Source organism: Nerophis ophidion, linkage group LG24, assembly GCF_033978795.1.
Source record: "Nerophis ophidion isolate RoL-2023_Sa linkage group LG24, RoL_Noph_v1.0, whole genome shotgun sequence".
NCBI lineage: Eukaryota > Metazoa > Chordata > Actinopteri > Syngnathiformes > Syngnathidae > Nerophis > Nerophis ophidion.
In genome coordinates this window covers 29675154-29701725 of record NC_084634.1, presented here as the reverse complement: position 1 = coordinate 29701725, position 26572 = coordinate 29675154, and the positions used below count along the sequence as shown (strand labels likewise).

The following is a 26572-nucleotide window of genomic DNA, read 5'->3' as shown; positions in this document are numbered from 1 at the left end:
GAGGTCGGGTCACGGGGGCAGCAGCCTAAGCAGGGAAGCCCAGACTTCCCGTTCCCCAGCCACTTCGTCTAGCTCTTCCCGGGGGATCCCGAGGCGTTCCCAGGCCAGCCTGGAGACATTGTCTTCCCAATGTGTCCCGGGTCTTCCCCGTGGCCTCCTACCGGTTGGACGTGCCCTAAACACCTCCCTAGGAAGGCGTTCGGGTGGCATCCTGACCAGATGCCCAAACCTCCTCATCTGGCTCCTCTCGATGTGGAGGAGCAGCGGCTTTACTTTGAGTTCCTCCCGGATGACAGAGCTTCTCACCCTATTTCGGCCGCTTGTACCCGTGATCTTATCCTTTCGGTCATGACCCAAAGCTCATGACCATAGGTGAGGATGGGAACGTAGATCGACCGGTAAATTGAGAGCTTTGCCTTCCGGCTCAGCTCTTTCTTCACCACAACGGATCGGGACAACGTCCGCATTACTGAAAACGCCACACTGATCCGTCTGTCAATCTCACGATCCACTCTTCCCTCACTCGTGAACAAGACTCTTAGGTAATTGAACTCCTCCACTTGGGGCAGGGTCTCCTCCCCAACCCGGAAATGGCATTCCACCCTTTTCCGGGCGGGAACCATGGACTCGGACTTGGAGGTGCTGATTTTCATTCCGGTCGCTTCACACTCGGCTGCGAACCGATCCAGTGAGAGCTGAAGATCCCGGCCAGATGAAGCCAACAGGACCACATCATCTGCAAAAAGCAGAGACCTAATCCCGCGGTCACCAAACCGGAACCCCTCAACGTCCTGACTGCCTAGAAATTCTGTTCATAAAAGTTATGAACAGAATCGGTGACAAAGGACAGCCTTGGCTGAGTCCAACCCTCACTGGAAATGTGTTCGACTTACTGCCGGCAATGCGGACCAAGCTCTGACACTGATCGTACAGGGAGCGGACCGCCACAATAAGACAGTCCGATACCCCATACTCTCTGAGCACTCCCCACAGAAATTCCCGAGGGACACGGTCGAATGCCTTCTCCAAGTCCTGGGTAATGTTGTAATTTTTAATACCAACTCAAACGCTCCAATGTAAAAAAAAAAAAAAAAGTATGGTTCAAATGTTCTACAAATGCGCTAGCTTGATGCTAACATACATTGGCTTTGCTAATGGTTTGCTACTGAAATGCATTAGCAATGTTACATGGCAAATTTCAACACCTTCAAGTGTATTAATGAAAAGTACAACTATAATGCATGTTACTGTCAAACGGCTGGTGTGTAATAAGTACAATACATACAGTACTAACACTTTTTAGGGCGCAACAAAAACCATAAGGACACTCCAATAACCATACACCACTGCTATCTGGCATCTTGTACTTCATGTCATATTTGCAAATGAGACTCAGAAACAAGATGTTAAAAGTTGACTAATCATAATCCGCTCTTTTGTAAATGTTGCAAAAAAATGAGATTTTGTTATCAAAAACAATTAATATTTATCAACACACACAAAAGTACAGAAAATTGGTACCGTTGAGTACCAGTATCGATTCCTATGTACTGGCAATTGGTCCCGTATCAGTTCAAATCTGAAGGTACCCAACCTTAACTCTGACGGACTGCCTCTGGTTAATATTAACAATTTTCCATGCCAACAACAGAAGAAAGCTGTCACGCCAAATTTCTTCCGGGGGGAAGAAATTTGGCGTGACAGCCCCTCCAATGCCTGAAGGACCCCAATGAGGGCGTGACAATACCAAGTTATATGACTCTTAAGGGTTACAGCTGCAAAATTAGCAAGGCAAAAATAGCTTGAAAGGTTAGCATGCTGGAATGCTAATATTTTTTCCTCACCGTTAAGGGTTACAGCTGCAAAATTAACGAAACAAAAATAGCTTGAAAGGTTAGCATGCTGAAATGCTAATATTTTTTCCTCACCGTTATTTTTCACCTATGACAATCAGCCAATTATAATGCTTTTAAATCAGGCAGCTGTGTGGGCTGCTTTAAGGTCCTTCCACCCTCATTGGGGTCCTTCAAATAGTTTCTTCCGGGGGGAAGGTTTTTGTAGGGGGGAAGAAATTTGGCGTGACAAAGCGCTCAAAAGTACAGTAAATCTCCACGCAGAAATGCGCTAGCTCAATGCTAATTTAAACTGGATTTGCTGTACATGTGCTACTAATAACATTAGTGATTTTACTTAACAATTTCAACCCCTTAAAATTGATGATGAAAACTACAACTTAGAAGCTCTTTACAATAATTCAACTGGTGTGTAGTAAATACAATACTTACAGGTTAAGCAGTTAACAAAATAAAAGACAGGCACATCCAGGCTAAAGCAACACACCACAGCCTATACCAGGGGTGTAAAACGTACGGATCTGGGCCGCGCACACGTTTTATCCGGCCCGCGAGATGAGTTTGCTAAATATAAAAATGAGCTGAAATTTTTAAATGAAAAAAAAAACGTTCTAAATGTCTCCTCTGGATGTCACAATAGCAATTATTTGAATCCCCTGCAGCCAGATTGCCCATGACTTCAGAGGGGGCGGAGCTATGTGTCCTGTTAAGATAGAGCAGTGGTTCTCAACCTTTTTTCAGTGATGTGCCCCCTGTGAACATTTTTGTAATTCAAGTACCCCCTATTGAGAGCAAAGCATTTTGGGTTGAAAAAAAAAGAGATAAAGAAATGAAATACAGCACTATGTCATCAGTTTCTGATTTATTCAACCATGTAACAATGCAAAATAATGCTCATTTGTAGTGGTCTTTCTCGAAGTAACAAGTGATTCAATTATAAATAAAGATTTCTACACATAGAAGTAATCATTAACTTAAAGTGCCCTCTATGGGGATTGTAATAGAGATCCATCTGGATTCATGAACTTAATTCTAAACATTTCTTCACAAAAAAATAAATCTTTAACATCAATATTTATGGAACATGTCCACAAAAAATCTAGTTGTCAACACTGAATATTGCATTGTTGCATTTCCTTTCAGAGTTTATGAACTTACAGTAATATTTTGTTGAAGTATTATTCAATAAATGTATTTATACAGGATTTTTGAATTGTTGCTATTTTTAGAATATTTAAAAAAAAATCTCATGTACCCCTTGGCATACCTTCAAGTACCCCCAGGGGTACGCGTACCCCCGTTTGAGAACCACTGAGATAGAGGACTGGGTACATATTATGCGGGCGCACAAACATATGCTGAAGTCATATGTATCCTCCTCTAACTTCATGTGTGATTATTAAAATAAGTTCAAATTCACAAGTTTTGTTGGAGATGATGCTACTTATGTACAGAATAAACCACATGATGTTAGTACATCAGTTGAGGAAAATGGGTAAATTAAAATTCATATCATCCTGTAATTCAATCAATCAATCAATCAATCAATGTATTTTATTTCGGCAATCTTCACATAAAACAAAGAACAACAACAAGAAAAGCAAAAAAAAAAACAACACTCATTTGAGCAATGATTGAGCCGAAAGTGTGTAGGTTGAAGCAACGCTTATATAAACCTACCCCATCACAACAAGAACAAGGTTCAAAATATATAAAATCTAAAACATGCTTCACTTATAATACTTTTTTTTTTTTAAACAATATATAAGCAACATATATGTAGCACACGTCTCATATACACAGTTTAACATTTAAATCAAACATATACATTTGTACACTTATATATATATTATATATACACAATTTATTTAAATTCCATATAAAGTGGTAATATATACATTTTAATATAACCAATATGTATAATAATTTGATTTTTATATTAGTCATTGCATTTTGGCAGCACGGTGTAACAGGGGTTAGTGCTTGTGCCTCACAATACGAAGGTTCTGAGTAGTCCTGAGTTCAATCCCGGGCTCGGGTTCTTTCTGTGGGGAGTTTTGCATGTTCTCCCCGTGACTGCGTGGGTTCTGCTCCGGCTTCCCCCCACTTCCAAAAACATGCACCTGGGGATAGGTTGATTGGCAACACTAAATGGTCCCTAGTGTGTGAATGTGAGTGTGAATGTTGTCTTGTCTATCTGTGTTGGCCCTGTGATGAGGTGTTGACTTGTCCAGGGTGTACGCCGCCTTCCGCCCATGTGCAGCTGAAATAGGCTCCAGCACCCCCGCGACCCCAAAAGGGACAAGCGGTAGAAATTTGTCATTACATCTTCTGATAGATTAAAAATTAACACCAATAGGAGCATTTTAAAACTCTGTTAGACTGAAGAACATTATCATTCATTCAGAAATTATAAATCACAACAAATGAGGATGGCATACTATTAACCGCAACATGCAAGTTTGCAAATTTTTTTGGGGAAAAAATTATAGGCATATTTTTAGATTGTGCTTGTTCAATCGGAAGTAGTCATTTTTTTTAAGTTATCATGCCATGATTTTACAGGTACGGCATACTTGGGAATAGATTTTCCTCATTGTGGCCCCTGAGCTAAAATGAGTTTAACCATCAACATTTACTAATAGGTATGCGGAAAAAATCGATTTACAGTCAAATTGCGATTCTTATTTATTCTGATTCTAAATTGATTCATCATTTTTTAAATCGATTAAAGAGTAAATAAAAAAATATTTTTTCTAGGAATCAGTTCTTAGAAAGACATTCTAGATCAGTGGTTCTTAACCTTGTTGGAGGCACCGAACCCCACCAGTTTCAAATACGCATTTAACGAACCCTTCATTAGTGAAAAAAAAAAAATAAATAAAAATCAAATTCAAGACAAAAATATGTTTTTTTTACTGGTGCACAAAATGAACTGTGCATGAACATCACTTTGTTCAAAGAACAAAACCAACACAGAGCATGAACTCACAACAAATTACACACCTGCAAATTTGTCATGTTCTCTGGTCACGTTCTGTTTAGTTATGTTCTGTTGGTTTAAGACTCTTTTTAGTTCCTTTTTACGCTCCATTGTTTTGTCACCATGACGACCGATTAGTTCACCTGTACTCATTTGGACTCACGCACCTGATTTGTTTAGGACTCACGCACCTGTGGTAATTATGTCACTATTATTTAAGCTTGTAGTTGCCAGGCAGTCGGGCTGGCGTCATTGTTGTTGAACCATGCTCTGTTCACTCTGGTTATATATCGCTCTGCTCATTTCCTTCCAAGTAAGTTTTGTTTATTCATGTCACGTTTAGCGAGTCTTTTGTTTCATATCCAAAGTTTTACCATAGTGGTAGTTTTTATTCTTAGCCAAGTTTGTTCTCCGCCTTATGCGCGCCTTTAGTTTGCACTTTTTTTTATTGATAAATTCAAATATGTCTTTACCTTCACGCCATGTCTCGTCACCTTCTTTTGCATTCCGGGAAAACAAACCACATCATAGCCCCCGTTCTGACAAAATTAGTGGGACTTCTGAGGTTGCCGTATACATAATACGCAGATAGGGAGAACATTCTATACACACGATGAGTCGGGTGTGTCCCGACCTCCGCGGCGGAGGCTCCGCCGAACCCCTGAGACCAACTCACCGAACCCCTAGGATTCGATCGAACCCAGGTTAAGAACCACTGTTCTAGATGATTTATGGTCATATATTTTCAGACTAGAGGGGCTTTTACACCATGTAACCTGTTTTGAAATAGTTGTATCTCTTCATACCAAATATTATATTGCGAGTATTGGTTTGGAATTATTATTGTGCAGAAATATGGGGAAATACATATCATAGCAACATAATGCCTTTATTTCTTTCACAGAAAAGAGCAATTCGAATCATTTTTAAAGTAGGATAAAGAGACCATACAAATCCACTCTTCATTAGGTCAGGATTACTAAAACTAAAATACATTGTAGAATTGAATACACTATTAATGATGTTCAAAACGAGAAATAAAGTTCTTCCGAAGGACATACAAAAGTTATTTGTGTTCACATCTGAAGATGAGAACCACAGAAGGCCGTATGACTTTAAACATCCAAGAGCGCGAACAAATTTGAAACAAATGTGCTTGTCTGTTGTTGGTGTGAAAGCATGGAATTCTCTAAACAAAGACTTAAAAAGCTGTAAGAATATATTTGTATTTAAAAAAAGTTATAAAAAGAGAAAACTGAAATTATATCAAACTGAGTTCTGATTTAGATTGGACGTGTCATTGTGAAAGTGCTTAAAGGAAAATGGAAAAGTATGTTGGAGTTTGGGTGTTGGTGGAGGGAACAGTTATAATTCATCTAAAATACTGTAATTTGTGTTAAAAAAAGGGGCAGATAAATATAAGAATATAATTCTTCCATCTGCTCCTTTCTGATCATGGAAATGTATAAGAAAGAAAAACAAAAAAAACAATGACAGTGTCAATTGTACGTGGCTTGTAAATATGCATTTTCATGAAAGGAATAAAAATAAATGATGATGATGATGATGGAATGAATTGAATCTGAATCAAATTGGAATCCCAAGAATTGGAATCAAATCAAATCATGAGTTGTTGTAAGATTCACATCCCTAATTTTTAACACTTTGAACACACAAATGCACCAAAAAAACCCGTCAACTATTTGTTCCGATCCTCAAGTACTGGGAATTGATACCCTATATGAAATGTACCCATCCCTAAGTAAAGCAAGATTATTTATAGAGCACAGGCAATGCATAGTGCTTTAGAGTGTCTGCCCTGAGATCAGTATGTTGTGAGATCAAATCCCGGCCGAGTCATACCAAAGACTATAATAATGGGACCCATTACCTCGCTGCTTGACACTCAGCATCAGCCTGGGAATTGGGGGTTAAATCACCAATATTGATTCCTGGGCGCGGCCACCGCTGCTGCTCACTGCTCACCTCACCTCCCAGGGGGTGATCAAGGGTGATAGGTCAAATGCCGAGAATAATTTTGCCACACCTAGTGTGTGTGTGACAATCATGAGTATTTTAACTTAAAGAAAATTACAAAAAGTTAAAATAAAAAATATTAAAATTAATCCTAATTCAAATTAAAAGCAGAAAATAAAATCTTCGTAAAAAAATCTTAATAGGAACAATTTTATGCACAATTAAATAGGTTCTTTAAATAGTAGTATTTTTTGGTTAGTTTTTTTAATTATTTAGTATTTTTCACTCTTCATTCATTATGGATATTCATGTGCTTATTATTTGGAATATGTTACATATTTTACTATTATTTGGAAGTTTTAGTTTTTTATATCCTGCATTTTTACTGCAGCTTTTCTTGCATTGTTTACAATATTTAGGCACAACTGACTGTGTTTTTTCTTAGTTTTACTTTTTTTTACTTTAGTTTGTTTCTTAGTTTTACTTGTAAGCAGTTAATTATCTCTTTCGTTAGTTACTTTTTTTTTGTGAATTTCTTTGTTTAGTTAGTAAATGACGTTTGTCTGAGTCAGTTTTTTTTTTTTGTTTTTTTTTTTAAGGCACGTAAGCCAAGAACTGTTGAACATTTTTTTAGGGTGCTTCTCCATTGGCTCAAACAACAAGTATGCAAAAAAAAAAAAAGGGTGCATTAACATTTTATTTTGTATTTTAGTTAACGCTGAGGCCCGAGCAGACTGTGCTGCCCCTGGTGGATAAATCGAACATTGTTGAGACCAGCACAGGCGTGACCTTCCAGCACCCTGAGATCCTCGCACATTCTGAGCTGGTCACCAGCGTTCTTTCCGAGCCTTATTATTGGAAACTCCCGCAGCAGTTCAGAGGCTCCATGGTCTGTTGTTGATTGTTTGTTTTCATAATAAAGGTACAACATGTGTTGTGACTATTTTTTCTTTAGATCACAGCATACGGGGGAAAGTTGAAGTACGCCGTCTACTACGAGGCCAGAGATGAAACCGGTGTCTTGTCGTACGAGCCTCAGATCATCGTTAAGGGCGGTCCTAACCACAACATTGTGATGACACGCCATGTAGCGGGACTCCTGATTGGTCAGCTCACACGCCATGAGATTGACATGACAGAGGTACGCTACGGTTTTTATCACCACAACAAACTTTTAATAAGCATTTTGGATGTAATTCTGCGGTTCCCAAAGTTTCCTCTTTTATCAATTTTGGGCTTTCTGAGTTTTTCCTTGCCTGGATGTAGTTTCAGATTAGGGAATATTGTGGTGGTTTGTAAAGTCTTTTGTGGCATTTGTGGTTAAGCGCTACACAATTAAACTCTGAATAATTGTGTGTGTGCGTGTGCATGTGTGTGTGATTGTGTGTGGGCGCGTGTGTGTGTGTGCGTGTGTGTGTGTGTGTGTGTGTGTGTGAGTACAGCACGAATGGAAGCATGCAGATGGACGCTCCATGACCCGCCAGGACTTCATGGACGTTTTGTTCTACGTGGACTACATCCTCATTAAGGCGTCGCATGGCAATCAAATGAGACACAGCCGGTAAAACTCACACACTTGCTCAAAAACGCAGTGTTTCTTAACCATAGCCTTTTGTTAGGTCGCCAAAAAATATCTGTTTCTTAGGTGTGCTCCGTATTACAATAGAATAGACTTTATTGGTATTATATTTGCATATAACGAGATTAAATACTCCAACTTAAGGTGCGGTTGTGGGAACAAATATGGGGTAAAATAAATAACACGAGAGGTAGTAATAAAGGAAAAACCAACAATTTAAATAAATAGACTACGATCCAATAAAAATAACAAGCAACCCTGTACAATATACAAAACACTGTAGAAATACAAAATACTGTACAATATACAGAACAAGACAAGAGTACCGAAGTAATAAATAACAATCAGTGTCGGACGTATTGCACTCGAAGGGTAGTATTGCACAGTAGGGTATTAGGGCAGGATATTGTATAGGGGTGAATTATTATTATAAGTTAGAGTTGAACATGGTGAAAAAAGCTGTCTCTGAGCCTGTTTGTTCTGGCTCTGATGCACCTGTAGCGCCTGCCCGATGGTAGAAGGTGGAACAGGTGGTAGCCAAGGTGTGTGCTGTATTTGGTGATGGTTTTTGCTTTCTTGAGGCAACGGGGAGTTATGTAAATCATAACTCCTCAACTGAGCAGTACTGAGTTGTAATACACTTTTCCACCACTTGTGGCAGTTATGACAATATCAAACAAACAACAGAGGTCTGGACCTAAAGTCAGAGAAGTTTCTTAAGCGCAAAAATTATGACTAAAGTGGTGAAGCTGTATTTTTATTTGTACTTTAATTTTATCAGCAGTTTATTTAAGAAACATCTATTATTATTATTCATTTAGTTGGAATGTATTTATTTTACCACTGTGTAATTGTTGGAAATGTACTGTTCATTAGTTTTTATGAGTTCCTTCTTTTGCAGTATATTTAAGTAGTATTTATTTTATAATCAGCCTGACCCAAGCCTTGATAATAATCTATGTGATTATTAACACACACACATGCACTCACTATAAAATGTAATTAAAAAAAATGCCTGTCGTATAAAAACATTTGTGTTTTTGTTTTCCATCTCAGGATTTCTGAGATCAGTCTCACTGTGGCAGAAGAAGGTGTGCCCACCAAGGAGAGTGAGAAAGCTTATGAAATAGAAAAGTGTGAATGTCCAAGTGGATATTCTGGCCTGTCCTGTGAGGTATGTTCACTACTAACACAACCAAACACACACACATTCTTAAGAATGTAATATGTATTGTAGGTTTTTATACAATTCCACCAATGACGATGGAGCTACAACTGTGAGTGCTTCTAGATGTGGGCGGAGCCCACTTTTATTTCAAAGTCCTTACTTCGTTGGTCGCCTATAGTTAATTTGGGTTTTTTTGTAAGTATTGAACTAAAATAGGACCAAAATGTTTGTACTTGGCCCTGCAATGAGGTGGCGACTTGTCCAGAGTGTACCCTGCCTACCGCCCGAATGCAGCTGAGATAAGCTCCCGCGACCCCAAAAGGGACAAGCGGTAGAAAATAGATGGATGGATTTTTGTAATTGAAAAAAAATTACTTCAACTTTTGATGTGGAATTTTTAAAAATACATTGGTTCATTCAAAATATAGTTAGGTGCACTTTTTTTCTACTCCTTTTCAGACATGTAACGAGAAAATTCAAATATTGTAAAATTAGGGCTGGGCGGATAAAACAATATCTATATATATCGCGATGGACACATAATCGATATCAATATAAAAAATGTGTTCGATAAAACATTCAATACATATTCATTGTTTGTGGTCGGAAGAAATTATAAAGCAAGATATGTTTCATTATATTGGGCTCTGGGAACCCAGCTAAACAGGAAACAGAAAGTGTCACTGAGCATTGGGAGGGACACGCTAAGAGGCATCACAGTATCAACTACCAAGTTTGGTTGTGCCGTCTTTCTGTCTCGCTATGGATTCTCTGGATGGAGTGAGAAGAGAAACTCTGATATCTTGTTATATCAACTCGATAACATAAGCTTGTCTTTTATTTTGTTGGTTTTAACGCAGGCGGTGTAGAAACATCCTGACACTTAATGATCACCTTCCCATATTCCTGTGTGGTGTTCAATAGTTTATAATCTACCGCCATCTAGTTTCTCCAAATTACAACTACCTTCAAATTTACTGCAACTATTTTTCCACCCGGCAACCAGACAACTAAATATCACCCTTGGTAAGCTGGAAGTTGTATTACTTTATTTATTTTCAGGCTTAAATAAGTCATTAAAATATCAGCAAATATCGATTAAAATCAATAAAATAAATGTATGTCGTGATTAAGTTTTCAGCCATATCGCTGAGCCCCTTGTGAAATATATGTGATGTATCATATTGCAAATGTATGCATGTTTGACATAAACCAATGAAACGGACCTAAGTTGAAAAAAATGCACTTATTTTTATTTTAAATATACCGATCTAGTTTTTTAATTTAAAACCAAAACTTTATTTTTCAGTTTCAAAGTTGATTTTTTTCTAGTGTAAAACCTAATTTAGCTTCATAAAAGTCAATAAAGGGCTGTGACATTTCCCTAAATACAGCATCAAAATGGCTAAGTTGGCAACACTGATCCCTCCTGCTCTGTCTTCTTAAACCCGGGAAGACCAGGGGCCTCATACATGGCTTTTCATTGAAAAATCACATATGTTCCAATCCAGAAAAGTATGTACACCGGTAAAAATTCAGACGTACATGCATTTAAGTGAGTGCACACACAAAGCCAACCACATTTCTTCCTTACATTGCAATCAACGTGGAATTGATCACAGTAATTGACTTGACATGCCACGTCCAGGTTAAGCCCCCTTAAAATAGACGCTTCTTTCTGGTGTTTGGAGCGATCACTAGCGGGTTAAAATTTCCATGTGCTGCAGGAATCGTACACAAGCTTGATCCATAAGGCCCCTTTTGTGTTATAACAGGGGTTCTTAACCCTTTTGATCTCTGGGCCCAACTTTTTCACTGAATTAGTTGTCTTACTCTTGATTTTCATTGTATTCAATAATTATATCTAATTCAATAATTATATCTACTTACAGTTTAACAGGATACACCTTGTCAAATGTTATGAAAGCATGTTTTAATCACATAGATCATTATCAAGGCTTAGGTCAAGCTCATTATAAAATAAATACTAATCAAATATACTGTAAAAGAAGGGACCGTTGAAAAGTTTGATTTATTAAGGACCCCCATTAGTCTACACCGCAGTGGAGACTATTCTTCCTGGGGTCTAGGCAAAAAAACATCACACAATCACAAAACAAAAGATTACAATGCAGTACAACATGATCAATAATAAAATGCTGTAATACAAAAATAGCAACAACAAATAACAAAAAAAGCAATAACTTTGAGTTTACATGACAATGTTCATACCGAAGATAAAAAGAGCAATATAAAAATAGACTTATATTTTTGCAAAAATAAAACAAAGAACCAATGGCCTGTAATATACACATTAGTGTACCAAAGACAAACAATTAGTGACGAAAAAGTACCATCACTCCAATTTCTACTGCTTGTCCCATAATCAATAAAATAGTCAATAATAAATAAAACCAGTTATGACATTTGGTACAATCTAGAATAATCTCTTCCCGCAATACTTCTCCTCTTAGTCTATTCTTAAAACCCACTCTACTGGTGATTGATACCAGATATTGTGGAAGTCGATTCCAGTAAGTGATTGCCTTATACATAACAGTATTTTTCAAAACATCAGTTTTGGGTTAAATATGTTTAAAAAGTACATTTGCTTACAACTACACAGTGCTAAAATAAATACATTCCAACTAAATGAATAATAAATAATATGTTTCTTAAATAAACTGCTGATAAAATTAAAGTACAAATGAAAATACAACTTGACCCCTTTAGTCATACGTTTTGCGCTTAAGACACTTCTGGCTATAACTCCAGACTTCTTTTGTTGTTTGATATTGTCATTACTGCCACAAGTGGTGGAAAAGTGTATTACAACTGAGTACTGCTACAGACCACAGCTAAGAAACCGATATTTTTTTTGTGTCCCATCATAAGGCTAATGTTAAGAAACACTATGTTATAATATGTTTACGAGCAAGGGCAAACATATAGCACCAAATGTATTTGTTGAAATATGTATGTGGCGGCCCACCATATATAAATGATTATTTTAGGAAAGAATCGTTTAAAGAAGAGTTGTTTTATTTTGCTGATGTCAGATTAGGCCTTTCCGTGCACCCCTTCAATTCCATTCTCATTTTATGTCAAAGCAATTCACTTCCAACTCTTAAGCCACCGAAAGACGAGTGAGCCAATCTTCAGTTTTAATGAGAATTTTGGAGAAAGAGGTTTTGATACACCAAAGCAAACCGCTCCAATTCCACACTGCATCGTCAATTTAGCAGTTATTTTTTTTTCTTCAAAAATGCTCCGGCTGGTTACTAAGAGCGCAGCGGAACATCCATCTTTATAACCTGACAACGCGCTGAATGAAAGTCAAATAATAAAGAGGAGCTTAACTCAAAACAAAAACAAAGTTTTTGGTCTTTGTCGACAGATGGGCATCCTATTTGTAGCTGCTGTAGTTATTAAAGTATTTCTAAAACGGGCGTTTAGTGCTAGAAGGGGGAGCAGATGGCTCTTTAAATGGACTTCATTAATTATTGCTGAACACACCTTGCTAGTGCGTGTGTGTGCGTGTTCAAAAGTTACTGAGGGGAATAACCCTTAATTGGCTGCATGTGTGAAAGAGCGAGGTCAACAGTCGCATTGACAAAGAGCAATTTGGGATAATTATGAGTCCATGAGTGCTGTTGTCTCCACTCTGTGGGGCTTCCATTATCATTCACATTTTATTATGAATGTGGGAATACATATTCACATAGAAAAATATCTGATAGGACTTTTTATCTCGTTAAAAAGCTTTACTCGTGTTATCGCCCTCTGATTTGTCTGTTCAGGAGTGTGCGGCAGGATTCTACCGTCTCCGCAGTGGCACTCATGCCTCCGCTCCGGCCTCCAGAGTTCCCACTGCTGTAGGCATGGGCAGCTGTGTTCAGTGCCAGTGCAGCGGCCACTCGACCACCTGTGACCCTGACACGTCCATATGCCAGGTACATTTCTCTGTGTGTGTGTGTGTGTGTGTGTGTGTGTGTGTGTGTGTGTGTGTGTGTGTGTGTGTGTGTGTGTGTGTGTGTGTGTGTGTGTGTGTGTGTGTGTGTGTGTGTGTGTCATGCAGCCATATGCCAGGTAGCTTCTGGAAGGGACACAGAAAATAAGTTTAATTAGCCTAGCCATAATTAACAACCCTGACTTATTCATATTTCCTCTCTTGAACGTGGCTCAAAGCTACTCCAAAAGAAGAGAAGCTGTAACATAATTTGGACACCACCTGAAGTTATCGGTACTGGTGTAATGGTAACCGCATTATAGATAGATAGATAGAGAGATATCATCATCATCAATCTTTATTGCAGACCTTAAGATCCATTAAACATTAAAAAACACAATACAAAACATTAAAAACAAAACAAAACACTTAAACATTAAAAAACAAAACAATAAAAAGAAACATAAAGCCCAAATGTCAGTTTCTAACATACAAACCAATGGTTCCACAGTCCAGATGGGTATCTAACAGAACTGCAGCCAGGGTTCGTTAACACAGTGATTATGTCATTTTCAGACTCAGATGCCCTACACATAAACTTATACATAAGGTTGCATAGCAACGCTGAGAAAGTGGGCACCCCAACACTAACAAACATCTGGCTTGCACTGGCCTTTCTTGGAATTCCCAGGAGAAGCCTCATACAATCATTATAAGCAACCTGCAGCTTCTGAAAGCTTTTCTGCTTATACTTTACCCACAGGGGGGCGGTATACAATGGGGTACAATAGGCTCTGAATAAGTTGATCTTTACATCATTTGTACAATAATAACATTTCTTTCTCAGCATGTTGGCGTGGGTATACAGCATACGCCGCTGTCTGTATAGGTCATCATCATCACCCAATAGATCAGTAATGATGTGCCCCAGATACTTAGTTTTATGACACACACTCAGCACCTGTGCTGACAGACAGAATGAAGGAAAAGAGAAATCCTTGTCTTCTCTAGTTCTACATATCATGATGACACTCTTCTTTGCATTATATTTCACATCGTATTTTAAACCATAATCTGTACATATATTCAGCAGCTGTTGGTAGATAGTACTTTGATTCTTTCAGGAGAGTTCCCTCAGGAAAATTTAAACATTATCTTATCTACATGTAGTAAAAACTCGGGGTATCCCGAGCCAAGAAAGTTCAAAAATCAATAAATAAGCAAAGACATTGAAAGTGTGTGTTATTGTTTGTGCTATGGCGCCATTTTTAGGACGAGTTTACTCACTGCAGATGTTTGCAGTGCTGCATTGCCCTTTTATTTAGACTGAGCTTCCAACCGGAAGTACAAGTGCCGTTCCATCTTCTCGTTGTCCACAACGTTACTACTTGAATGGATTATTCATTATTCATCATTACAATATAACTAAAACAATTCTTACTTACTAAACCGTCCCATGCATGATGTCTGTAGGAGTGTTTTCATGCATACTTGTAGGTGCTATCATAATGTAATGAAGATAGCGTCGTTAGCAGTAGCTAATATGCTAACACTTGTATGAGTGTCTTTGTTAGTATTAGTACAAATACTAATTAGTACAATGGCAATTGTTTTTCTATTGTTTCAGTTTCGTAAATTCACCAAAATGTCACAGTGGGGCTATTGAGTCTGTTTATCTGATTGGAGAGCTAGCTTCCGTAGCTAGCGGGCCCATGACGATGACTTTTGTTTTGTTCAATCAGATGTTTTATTGCCATGTTACAGACACTGTTTGGAACCAATACATGTACTGTATGTAAATAAACATTTGCAAAATCTTCCAATGTAAATAACTTGTTTCACAACGTTTATATCTGCGGCTCATCGTCCGGTGCGGCTAATATATGGAAAACAAATTTTTCTTCTAAAATTTAGGGGTGTATTTGATAGTCCGGGAAATAATCAGCAAAAAAACCCAAAACATTTATCATTTGGTATCGGCTTGCATCTAAAGTCTCCGATACAAGCAGTCCTGCAGCGTCTTCACGAGCTGGACAGCCAGTTAATATCGAAATGTCCATCAATAAAAATTCAACCATTGGCCAAGTTTCTTCTTTTCTTCTATTGTTTTTTTTTTTTACAAAAAGTAAACATAGTAGTCTATAGGCTTCTATGAGCACACAATCACATGACACAAGCAAGGCGTACCTAGAAGGTGTCCTAAATTGGATAATATTGAAGTCTAAAACAGCACATTTGTCAATATAAACAAGTATCAAATAATTATAGTTGCATATTATTTTCACATACTAAGTTTTCGAGGCAGAAACGCATTAGAAAGTATCTAGTAACAAAGGTATCCGCATTGTTGTAACCCATGATGTGGGTTCTTCCGAGGATGTCGTAGTCGTAGTGGTTTGTACAGTCCTTTGAGACATTTTTGATTTAGGGATATATAAATAAACATTGATTGATTGATTGATTGTTTGACTTGTGCACCATGCACTTAATTTAATGGATTAGTGTGATCACTAAGTATAATCAAAACACAAATTAACACTTTGTTATAAAATGTTATCATACCTTTCACTCATTTTCGTCCTAACAACTGTTGGTGTGCTGGCAGAGGTGTCTCTTCTGTGCGGGTTAACAGGCTCTTTTCCACCAAAAGTTCAGGAGCTGTACGGTCCTGGAACCATTGTTTTTTGGAACTGAAGGCATACTGTAACGGCAGCTGAAATGAAAGTTCTAGAAACCCCTCAACTGAGTTGTAAGGCAACTGTTGGTGTGTTAAAGTCGACAATCAGGTATAAAAATAGCATCAGACTATGTGTGCTTCTGTCAGGATGCTACATTACTTACAAAATGTTACTTGTATAATGCCAAGAACTTATTGCCAAAATAAGGCACCGGTAGCAGCGGGATTCGGTGACCATCCCTACCGACAGTGAAACGCCACAAGAAAAAAAGGTCCTTTGTTTTTTTGTTTTTGTTTAGTTTTTTCGAACGCAACCAAACTATTTGATGTGGTCCCACAATACTTTCAGAAATAATCTTTAACTCCATCTTATCTCTGAACCCTAATGAAATACATTTTCCAACCTATTTCATTTTCATTCATTATTTTCCTCTTTACTACCCTTTTTTTATGTCCACGTTTTTTTCTTCTTTTACTCCTCTCTTGTGCCTTACAGTCATTTTTTTTTCCTTGCTCATTTTCATTGTGCTTTCCATAACGGCGTCATTACCGTTTTCTAACCGAGTCGGCCAAATTGAAAAAGGCTAAATGAGTTTGTTTCTGGGATAATTAGCAGTAACGAGGAACACAGGAAGTTAATGGAAATGATTTGCCTCGTTAAAGGCAACTTCCTGTTGCAACTGATTGAAGTTCTTATTTCAACAAACAAAGCGACCACGTACAACACGCAGGGGTGCTCTGATAAGGAAAAAGCTCTGTATGTGTGCGTGTGTGCGTGTGTGTGTGTGTGTGTGTGTGTGTGTGTGTGTGTGTGTGTGCGTGCGTGCGTGCGTGTGTGTGTTTTGGTTACCGCAACATTAGGACACTGCTCACCGGTGAATACATCCATGCATAATATATAAATATGATATCATATTGCATCTTTTCATGCAAATATTAATATTTGTGTACACAAGACTGACAGTCATGACTAAATAAGAGTCCATAGCATTTATGGAACATGGACTTACAAGCTTTAATGTTTTTTTCCAACATGGTTCGTAAATCGAAGTGTGTATTGTGAAACATAGGTCCCCATAAGAAATTATGTCAATACGATTAATTGGTTTAACCTCGACAAAAGTTCATATTTTAGTAAAAGAATGTACACTTTGAAGAGACTATAATGCAGGCGTGTCAAACTCGTTTTCATTGAGGGCCTGTGCATTTTACTGCATATGGTCTCTGGTGATTTCCGTGCTTTCTGTCATGATGGAGATGTGTGCAAATTTCTTGCTCGATAAAGTGAGTTTGAGTGTGCTAAAACCCTCAAAAATTAGTTTTTTCTATGAGTAATAAATAGTAATAAAGAATAATATGAAGACGTATTTCATCATCTTAACAGAGTTATATATAACAATAATTTGCTTTGTTACCTAAAAAATTAAGCTAAGATATGGATGTTTTGTTCAGATTGTTTAGCATGTACAGTACAGTGGAACATTGTGGCGCTGTGGAAGAGTGGCCGTGCGCAACCCGAGGGTCCCTGGTTCAATTCCCACCTAGTACCAACCTCGTCACGTCTGTTGTGTCCTGAGCAAGACACTTCACCCTTGCTCCTGATGGGTGCTGGTTGGCGCCTTGCATGGCAGCTCCCTCCATCAGTGTGTGAATGTGTGTGTGAATGGGTAAATGTGGAAGTAGTGTCAAAGTGCTTTGAGTACCTTGAAAGTAGAAAAGCGCTATACAAGTACAACCCATTTATCATTTCATTTATTTAATTGGTTCTTGAACAGGGTTCTTGAATATAAATGTTTGTATATGGATGCAAGTGCGGCCATAAGAAACAGTCTTGATAAAACTTCATATTTTAGTAAAAGCTTTTACATGTTAAACACAATACACAGCGCTATACAGTGCTTTGTACCAAACAAACATTATTTTTAATAATACAATCAAAAACAACTACTGTGGGTGAACTGTAATGCCGACACATACACACACACAGTCAGTAGCCTTGTAGTGCACTCACAGTTTGAATTCATAAAACTCATTAAATTTAACTGCAAGTTCGCTACGATGATTCAGAATAAAAATACAATCCACTTGTCTTTGTTTGTTAATCTTTGGTGGCAGTGTCAACAACGCTGTGGATTTTCATACCACACATTGGTTGTCCATTGCTTTCTTTGCACTCATGTTGAGTTAACAAATGCTGTAACAAGGCTAAAGAAAAGAAACAAAGAATGTATCACAGTCGCTATAAACAGCATTGCTGTGCTGACCTTATGAGATCAGCCTGCTCACAATGGATGTGCTGCCGGGCACGAAATGGCTGCGCTGCAAAGCACACGCAATGGGTGGATGAGACGTTTGTACACTGAGACAAGGTTCATAAGCCGAAGCGTTATTTTTATTCGATCTGTGGTTCATAAATCTAGGTTTGTACAATATTGGCTTTGTAAATAAAGGTTCCACTGTACAGTATTATTTGACCTACATTATGTTGGTTTTAAATTTAAAGTTAAAGTACCAATAATTGTCAGACACACACACGGTGTGGTGAAATTTGTCCTCTGCATTTAGTGTGTTTCATTACCAAAATGTATCAAAGTTGGCCCATGCATCCTGCAAATTTTCTATTTGCGGCATTTGTTGGAAATAGTTTGCTTTATCGAAAAACGTTTTAATTCTCCAAACAAAAAAAACAGTTAAAAAATAACTGACTTTCCTGTGTATTAGGGCTGTTTTTGTAATTGAAAAAACAAGAAAATATCATCTTATGGACATAATTCATTCCTTCTGGCATTTGGACAATAACGTTTTATGTGGTTGTGTGGTTGCTGCACAGAACTGCCAAGACAACACAGAGGGTGATCGGTGCGAGCGTTGTGCTCCAGGATTCTACGGTGTGGTCCGAGGATCCCCTGATGACTGCAAACCTTGCGCCTGCCCCCTCACCTACCCTGGAAACAAGTACATGCTGTCCTCTTTACAAACATACCGTATTTCCTTGAATTGCCACAGGGCATATAGTATGCGCCTGCCTTGAATTACTGCCGGGTCAAACTCGCTTCTCAAAATAATTAGTGCATGCTTAGTATTACCGCCTGGTCAAACTCGTGACATCACAAGTGACACTTCCCGTCATCATTTTCGAAATGGAGGAGGCTGATTTCAATACCAGTAATTTTAAATCACATAAAGGGAAGAAGATTAAGAGCTGTTCAGTAGGATTTAAGGTCCAAGCTTACATCACACTCAAATTTTTACTGCATGCCTTTGGTAAGTGCCGGAGTGAGAAGAGGTTTTAAAATAATTAGCGCATGCTTACTTTTACCGCATGCCTTTGGTAAGCGCAGGAGTGAGAAGAGGTTTTAGATTAATGAGCGCCCCGGCGGCAATTCAAGGAAATACGGCATTCATTCTTTTACTTCATATTGTTGGCGTAAATACTATATATCCTCAACTTGTGGGCTATCATGGATGCTATCAAATGATACCTCACCTCAAATGCAGGTGATTTCACGTGGTGGTCTTTAGTGCCAGGACTCTACCAATGACTGTAGTCTATTGGTTAAATTATTTCTTAATAATAGCCATTTTTAATTTTCCTGAAGGAATCAATAAAGTACTGTCTATCTATCTATCTATCTATCCATCTATCCATCTATCTATCTATCTATCTGTCTATCTATCTATCTATCTATCTATCTATCTATCTATCTATCCATCCATCCATCCATCCATCCATCCATCCATCCATCCATCCATCCATCCATCCATCCATCCATCCATCCATCCATCCATCCATCCATCCATCCATCCATCCATCCATCCATCCATCCATCCATCCATCCATCCATCCATCCATCCATCCATCCATCCATCCATCCATCCATCCATCCATCCATCCATCCATCCATCCATCCATCCATCTATCTATCTATCTATCCATCCATCCATATCCATCCATCCACGCACCCACCCATCCATCCATCCATCCATCCATCCGACCCATCCATCCATCCATCCATCCACCCACCCACCCACCCATCCATCCATACATCCACCCACCCATCCATCCATACATACATACATACATAAATAATGCAATAGCACGCTGGAAATGTGGTTAGTGTCGGACCCGTCTGCCTCGCTGCCAGGCGGTTTTGTGTTCGAATTGGCCTGAGTCGCACCGTGTGGAGTTGGCCTGTTCTTCCTGTGCTTGTGTGGCTTTACTCAAAGATACTCTGGTAAATTCTCCATACAAGGTTCCTACGGTCATGAAATACCTGGAACAATTCAAATCTACATTAAAAAACATCTTTGTGATCTAAATAATACCAATTTAGATATGCTTTGGTGTATGTTTTGCACCAAAACTACTTTTATGACCCGTTTCTTTCTTCGCAAATAGTTCGATTCTGGAGGCGTTCCCAGATTGCAAATGAAACCACGCCCCACACTCTCAAAAGTATCATAATTTATCTTTTGAATATGCACACTGTGTAACTATATACTCTGAAGTCATTACAGCTGTTTTTTTCCCCCAAAACGGTCAAAAAATATGTTACATAGATTCACCCGGTCACAACATTAGGTACACCTGCACACTAGCCAATAAATACAGATTACAACTGGGCGATATGACTAAAAACTGTATCACGATGTGTTTTATATCGGTCTACTGATATTGATATTTTTTTATGATCTACTCAAAATAAGGACCTGGAGAAAAATATATTCAATATAAAAATAAATTTAACACATTTTTATTTAAAATATAACCTTCTTATGATTATAATCCTCTCAGCTATCAAGGCAGAAATGAAATGTCAGCACTAGCACTAAAGTCCCCTCATCAAGAGAGTCCTAAAAGTTGTAGAAAAAAAGCCTCTAAAGTATCATCATTGTAACATTTTAAGTAAGTATGATATTTTGGATTTAGGTAATTATCAGATATTCATGGCTGCTTGCCTCATCTTTAGAATTCGAAATAAACTTGCTCCCCCTCCCTTGATAGATTTCATTAATAAAAAAAATAGCAGTCAAGTAAACACCACAGCTGAAACCAGAGGGGGGACTGCAACGTACAAAGGTACAGGACTCCATTTGGCCAAATGGTGGGATCTATCAGAGGCATACAGTCATGGAACAGGCTGCCAGTCCATTATCAGAAACTGTGACACCTATTTAACATTTAAAACTGCACTAAAACAGTGGTTGAAAACTAATCAGACATGCTCGCACAATTAGAATATTCACTTGTTTTTTTTGTTTGTTTTATTTTTTTGTTCATGGTCTGTGCTTATGGTACGCTTGTAATGTGTAATGTCTTGTGATTTATGTATTCTTTTAGATCATGACCAGTTGAATGTTTACTATATTGACCTGCCTTAGGACAACGGATGAAAATGAGCTATTGTGTTAACTCCGGCATATTTACATTGTTGCTCTATGTCAGATGTCGGCAACCCAAAATGTTGAAAGAGCCATATTGGACCAAAAATACAAAAACAAATCCGTCTGAAGAGGCAAAAAATTAAAAGCCATGTTACATACAGATAAATGGGTTGTACTTGTATAGCGCTTTTCTACCTTCAAGGTACTCAAAGCGCTCTGACATTACTTCCACATTTACCCATTCACACACACATTCACACACTGACGGAGGGAGCTGCCATGCAAGGCGCCAACCAGCACCCATCAGGAGCAAGGGTGAAGTGTCTTGCTCAGGACACAACGGACGTGACGAGGTTGGTACTAGGTGGGAATTGAACCAGGGACCCTCAGGTTGCGCACGGCCACTCTCCCACTGCGCCGTCCCGTGTCATGAGATGTAAATTATATTATGAGAACTGAAAGGAAACTAAATGAGCTCAAATATAGCTACAAATGAGGCATAATGATGCAATGCGTACATATAGCTAGCCTAAATAGCATGTTAGCATCCATTAGCTTGCAGTCATGCAGTGACCAACTATGTCTGATTAGCACTCCACACAAGTCAATAACATCAAAGTTTGCACAAAGGTTGAAAGTTTGGTGGACAAAATGAGACAGGAAAAGAATTGGCATAAAACAAGTCAGAGAAAGTTATACATGTTAACAAACTACGGTGAGTTCAAGAACCGCTAAAATGAGTAGGACAAAACAGCGCTTGCCAAATACTCGAATCAGTAAAGCATGTTCCATACAAACCAGTGTTCCATACAAACCAGTGTTTTTCGACCTTTTTTGAGCCAAGGCACATTGTTTTCATTGAAAAAATCCCAAGGCACACCACCAACAGAAATCATTAAAAAACGAAACTCAGCCGCCGATATTGACAAAAAAAGTTGTTCTGGCAATTGTTGAATATGAGCAAGCATGCATCACTATAGCTCTTGTCTCAAAGTAGGTGTACTGTCACCACCTGTCACATCGCACCCTGACTTATTTGCAGTTTTTTGCTGTTTTAGTCCTTGTCTTGCGCTCCTATTTCTGTGTTTTTTTCCTGTTTTGTTGGTATTTTCCTGTAACGGTTTCATGTCTTCCTTGAGCGCTATTCCCCGGCCCTGCTTTGTTTTTGCAATCGAGACTAAGTTGTGGGCATACTTCTTCATCTATCCTTCTTTGTGGGGACATTGTTGATTATCATGTAATGTACGGATGTACTTTATGGACGCCGTCTGCTGCTCCACACACAGTAAGTCTTTGCTGTAGTCCAGCATTCTGTTTTTTTTTTGACTTTGTAGCCAGTTCAGTTTTAATTTGGTTATGCATAGCCATGCCTAAGTGTCAATGCCTTTTCTTAGCGGCACACGCCTTTTGTTTATTTTTGGTTTAATCATTAGATACCACAATTTACCTGCACGCTGCCTCATGCTGTTGTCTGGGTGTTTTTATCACGACAAACCATCGCCGTCTCACACGACCTGTTCCCGACATCTACAAAGCAATTAGCTACCTGCGCTGTACAGACACTCAACAATGGCACATGAATTGCGAATTATAATTACTGGTGTGTGGGGCTTCACGGTGGCAGAGGGGTTAGTGCGTCTGCCTCACAATACGAAGGTCCTGCAGTCCTGGGTTCAAATCCAGGCTCGGGATCTTTCTGTGTGGAGTTTGCATGTTCTCCCCGTGAATGCGTGGGTTCCCTCCGGGTACTCCGGCTTCCTCCCACTTCCAAAGACATGCACCTGGGGATAGGTTGATTGGCAACACTAAATTGGCCCTAGTGTGTGAATGTGAGTGTGAATGTTGTCTGTCTATCTGTGTTGGCCCTGCGATGAGGTGGCGACTTGTCCAGGGTGTACCCCGCCTTCCGCCCGATTGTAGCTGAGATAGGCGCCAGCGCCCCCCGCGACCCCAAAAGGGAATAAGCGGTAGAAAATGGATGGAATTACTGGTGTGCAACCCAATTAGGTGAACTTACATAATCTCCCACGGCACACTAGTGTGCCACGGCACAGTGGTTGAAAAACACTGATATAAACAGTGTGCTTTATAACAATTAGGGAGGTTTGTGTCATGTTTGTCCTCCTACAGAAATCATATTAAAACAAAAAATGTGTTTTTTTCCTCTCATCTTTTTCCATTATTCATATATTTTTCAAAAATCTCCAGAAAGCCCCTAGGGCGGCGATAAAGAGCCGCATGCGGCTCCAGAGCTGCGGGTTGCCGACCCCCGCTCTATCAATATGCATTGTCCTAATTTAAATAATAAATATATAAGGATATATTAAGAGTTAAGAGATATGTACAAGAAACAATACCGTTATCTTTTGATGCTGTTTTTGATAGTTACTCCCGCCGTTTACCCGCGCATCAATGAATATCTTCACTTTGACATTCAGATCACTCGGCAGAAATCACATCGCATCAACACGGTGTTTTGCAGTGTTTGTTTTATTTGTGTGGAAAAATTCACACATATAAAAGTCCCCTGGTCCGTACCAGATCTCAGTCCGCTGCTAGGCACCAGCCCAGGAGACAGGGGTCTACTCTTTGTTAACCAGAGGCAACAAAAACGGGTGAAAAAATCCAACAGAACAGCCATTGGAGACCACAAACTGCTGCTGCTATCTGCTTAAGCAAACAGCTGAAACTCTCCCTGATGTTACGTGTCGCTTGGCAACAGACACCGCCATTTAAAGGCATACACACACACACACACGCATGCACACTCAGCTGTAATATGAAACGTCTCTCAACTTTATTACATTTATTAGAAGTTTTTTTTTTTTTTTTAAGTAATGCAACAACTACCGTATTTTTCGGACTATAAGTCGCAGTTTTTGTCATAGTTTGGCCGGGGGGTGCGACTAATACTCAGGAGCGACTTATGTGTGAAATTATTAACACATTACCGTAAAATATCAAATAATATTATTTAGCTCGTTCACGTAAGAGACTAGACATATAAGATTTCATGGGATTTAGCGATTAGGAGTGACAGATTGTTTGGTAAACGTATAGCATGTTCTATATGTTATAGTTATTTGAATGACTCTTACCATAATATGTTACGTTAACATACCAGGCACCTTCTCAGTTGGTTATTTATGCCTCATATAACGTACACTTATTCAGCCTGTTATTCACTATTATTTATTTATTTTAAATTGCCTTTCAAATGTCTATTCTTGGTGTTGGGTTTTATCAAATAAATTTCCCCAAAAAATGCGACTCATACTCCAGTGCGACTTCTATATGTTATTTTCCTTTGTGGGGACATTGTTGATTATCATGTCATGTACGGTATAGCTCGGTTGGTAGAGCGGCCGTGTCAGCAACTTGAGGGTTGCAGGTTCGATCCCCGCTTCCGCCATCCTAGTCACTGCCGTTGTGTCCTTGGGCAAGACACTTTACCCACCTGCTCCCAGTGCCACCCACACTGGTTTAAATGTAACTTAGATATTGGGTTTCACTATGTAAAGCGCTTTGAGTCACTAGAGAAAAGTGCTATATAAATATAATTCACTTCACTTTATTATGCATTTTCGGCAGGTGCGACTTATACTCCGAAAAATACGGTACTTTCCCTTGTAATTGACATTTATTAAAGAGTAAGTCCATTAGTAATTAAATTACTTTTAACGAGTAACTATAATTGTTTACTTTTTTTAAGTAATTTTCAGACAACTGGTATTAACAGTAACATGGTGCTAATTTAAATCCAAACACTTTGCACCTTTTGTTTAAAATACCGATATTTCGTATATTGCCATTCAGTTTTGGTCCGTATCTCCCAGCCTTACTTGAAAGTTGATACTGTTACCTGATTGGCTGTTAGCGTGTCACTTCCACTAATTAGTGATCACTTCCTGTGTTGCTCAGTGCCTTTGTTCACGCAACCAACCTTGCTTTGCCACTTCCCGTTTCTTCCATTGAAGAAGGTAAAAAAATGTTTTAAATGTTTTATCGAACGCATTTTTTATTGATATCGATTACATTTCTTTCACAATATGTACTGATATTGTTTATGCGCACAGCCCTAATTCAGACACTGCATATTTTTATTGTACCAACATTCACGTTGGCCTTACAATGCACATGCCACGATTAGATTGAGGTATTTTATTCCACCTTGTTTTGTGTTTTCTCACAACCTTAAGCAGCCGTAAGGTCCAAATAAGTACAGTACACCTGGAAAGTATTCATAGTGCATTACTTTTTTGTGATTATACAGCCTTATTCCAAAATGGAATACATTTGTTTTTGTCCTCAACATTTTACACTGAATACCCCAAAATGACAATGTGAAAAGGTACTTTTAATACATTTGCAAACTTAATATTGAAAATAAATGGATGTGATGTTTGACAAAAGCCTAAACCATGATTTGTACACCAAATGGATTTATATGTGATATGGGATCTGCTGGAAGTCACACATTACATACATCAAAGGGAAGTTGGCGAGAAGTATTGCTGTCCTGGGTAAAACAAGGCACAGTCTTAATCAAAGAACATTACAAACTCTTTATTGTACACTTGTTTTACCATATTTGAGTTACTGTCTAGAAGTTTGGGGAAATACATTTAGGACGTACTATTCATAATGCAAAAAAGGGCCATCAGACTGATACATAACACAGGACCCCGAGAACACACTAATGGATTATTTATAAAAACATTTGATTTAAAACTACCAGATCTCATCCAACTCAAGACTGCCCAAATGATTTATAAAGCAAGTAAAGATTCACTTCCAACAGGGTTACAGAGAAGATTTTTACAGAGAGAAGGGAATTATTATTTAAGAGGAGAACTACTTTTTAAGATCCAATATTGTAGAACAACGCAAAAACGAATGAGTATAACAATAGCAGGGGTTAAAATATGGAACTGTTTAAAGGATGAAATAAAACACAGCACCAACATAAACCAGTTTAAAAAGCTTTTAAAATCATTTATC

At 38.5% G+C, this 26572-nt stretch overlaps 1 protein-coding gene across 6 annotated transcripts in view; it reads left to right on the top strand.

Annotated features, from left to right (window-relative positions):
- lama2 (laminin, alpha 2) overlaps nucleotides 1-26572 on the top strand; it is a 522186-nt gene that overhangs the window by 346313 nt on the left and 149301 nt on the right. For all 6 annotated transcript variants that reach the window (XM_061886159.1, XM_061886158.1, XM_061886155.1 and 3 more), the window contains 6 exons: nucleotides 7526-7702; nucleotides 7769-7954; nucleotides 8256-8374; nucleotides 9449-9566; nucleotides 13361-13513; nucleotides 19017-19141. In XM_061886159.1, the coding sequence (XP_061742143.1) occupies nucleotides 7526-7702; nucleotides 7769-7954; nucleotides 8256-8374; nucleotides 9449-9566; nucleotides 13361-13513; nucleotides 19017-19141 (878 nt within the window). The remainder of the gene's footprint in view (nucleotides 1-7525; nucleotides 7703-7768; nucleotides 7955-8255; nucleotides 8375-9448; nucleotides 9567-13360; nucleotides 13514-19016; nucleotides 19142-26572) is intronic.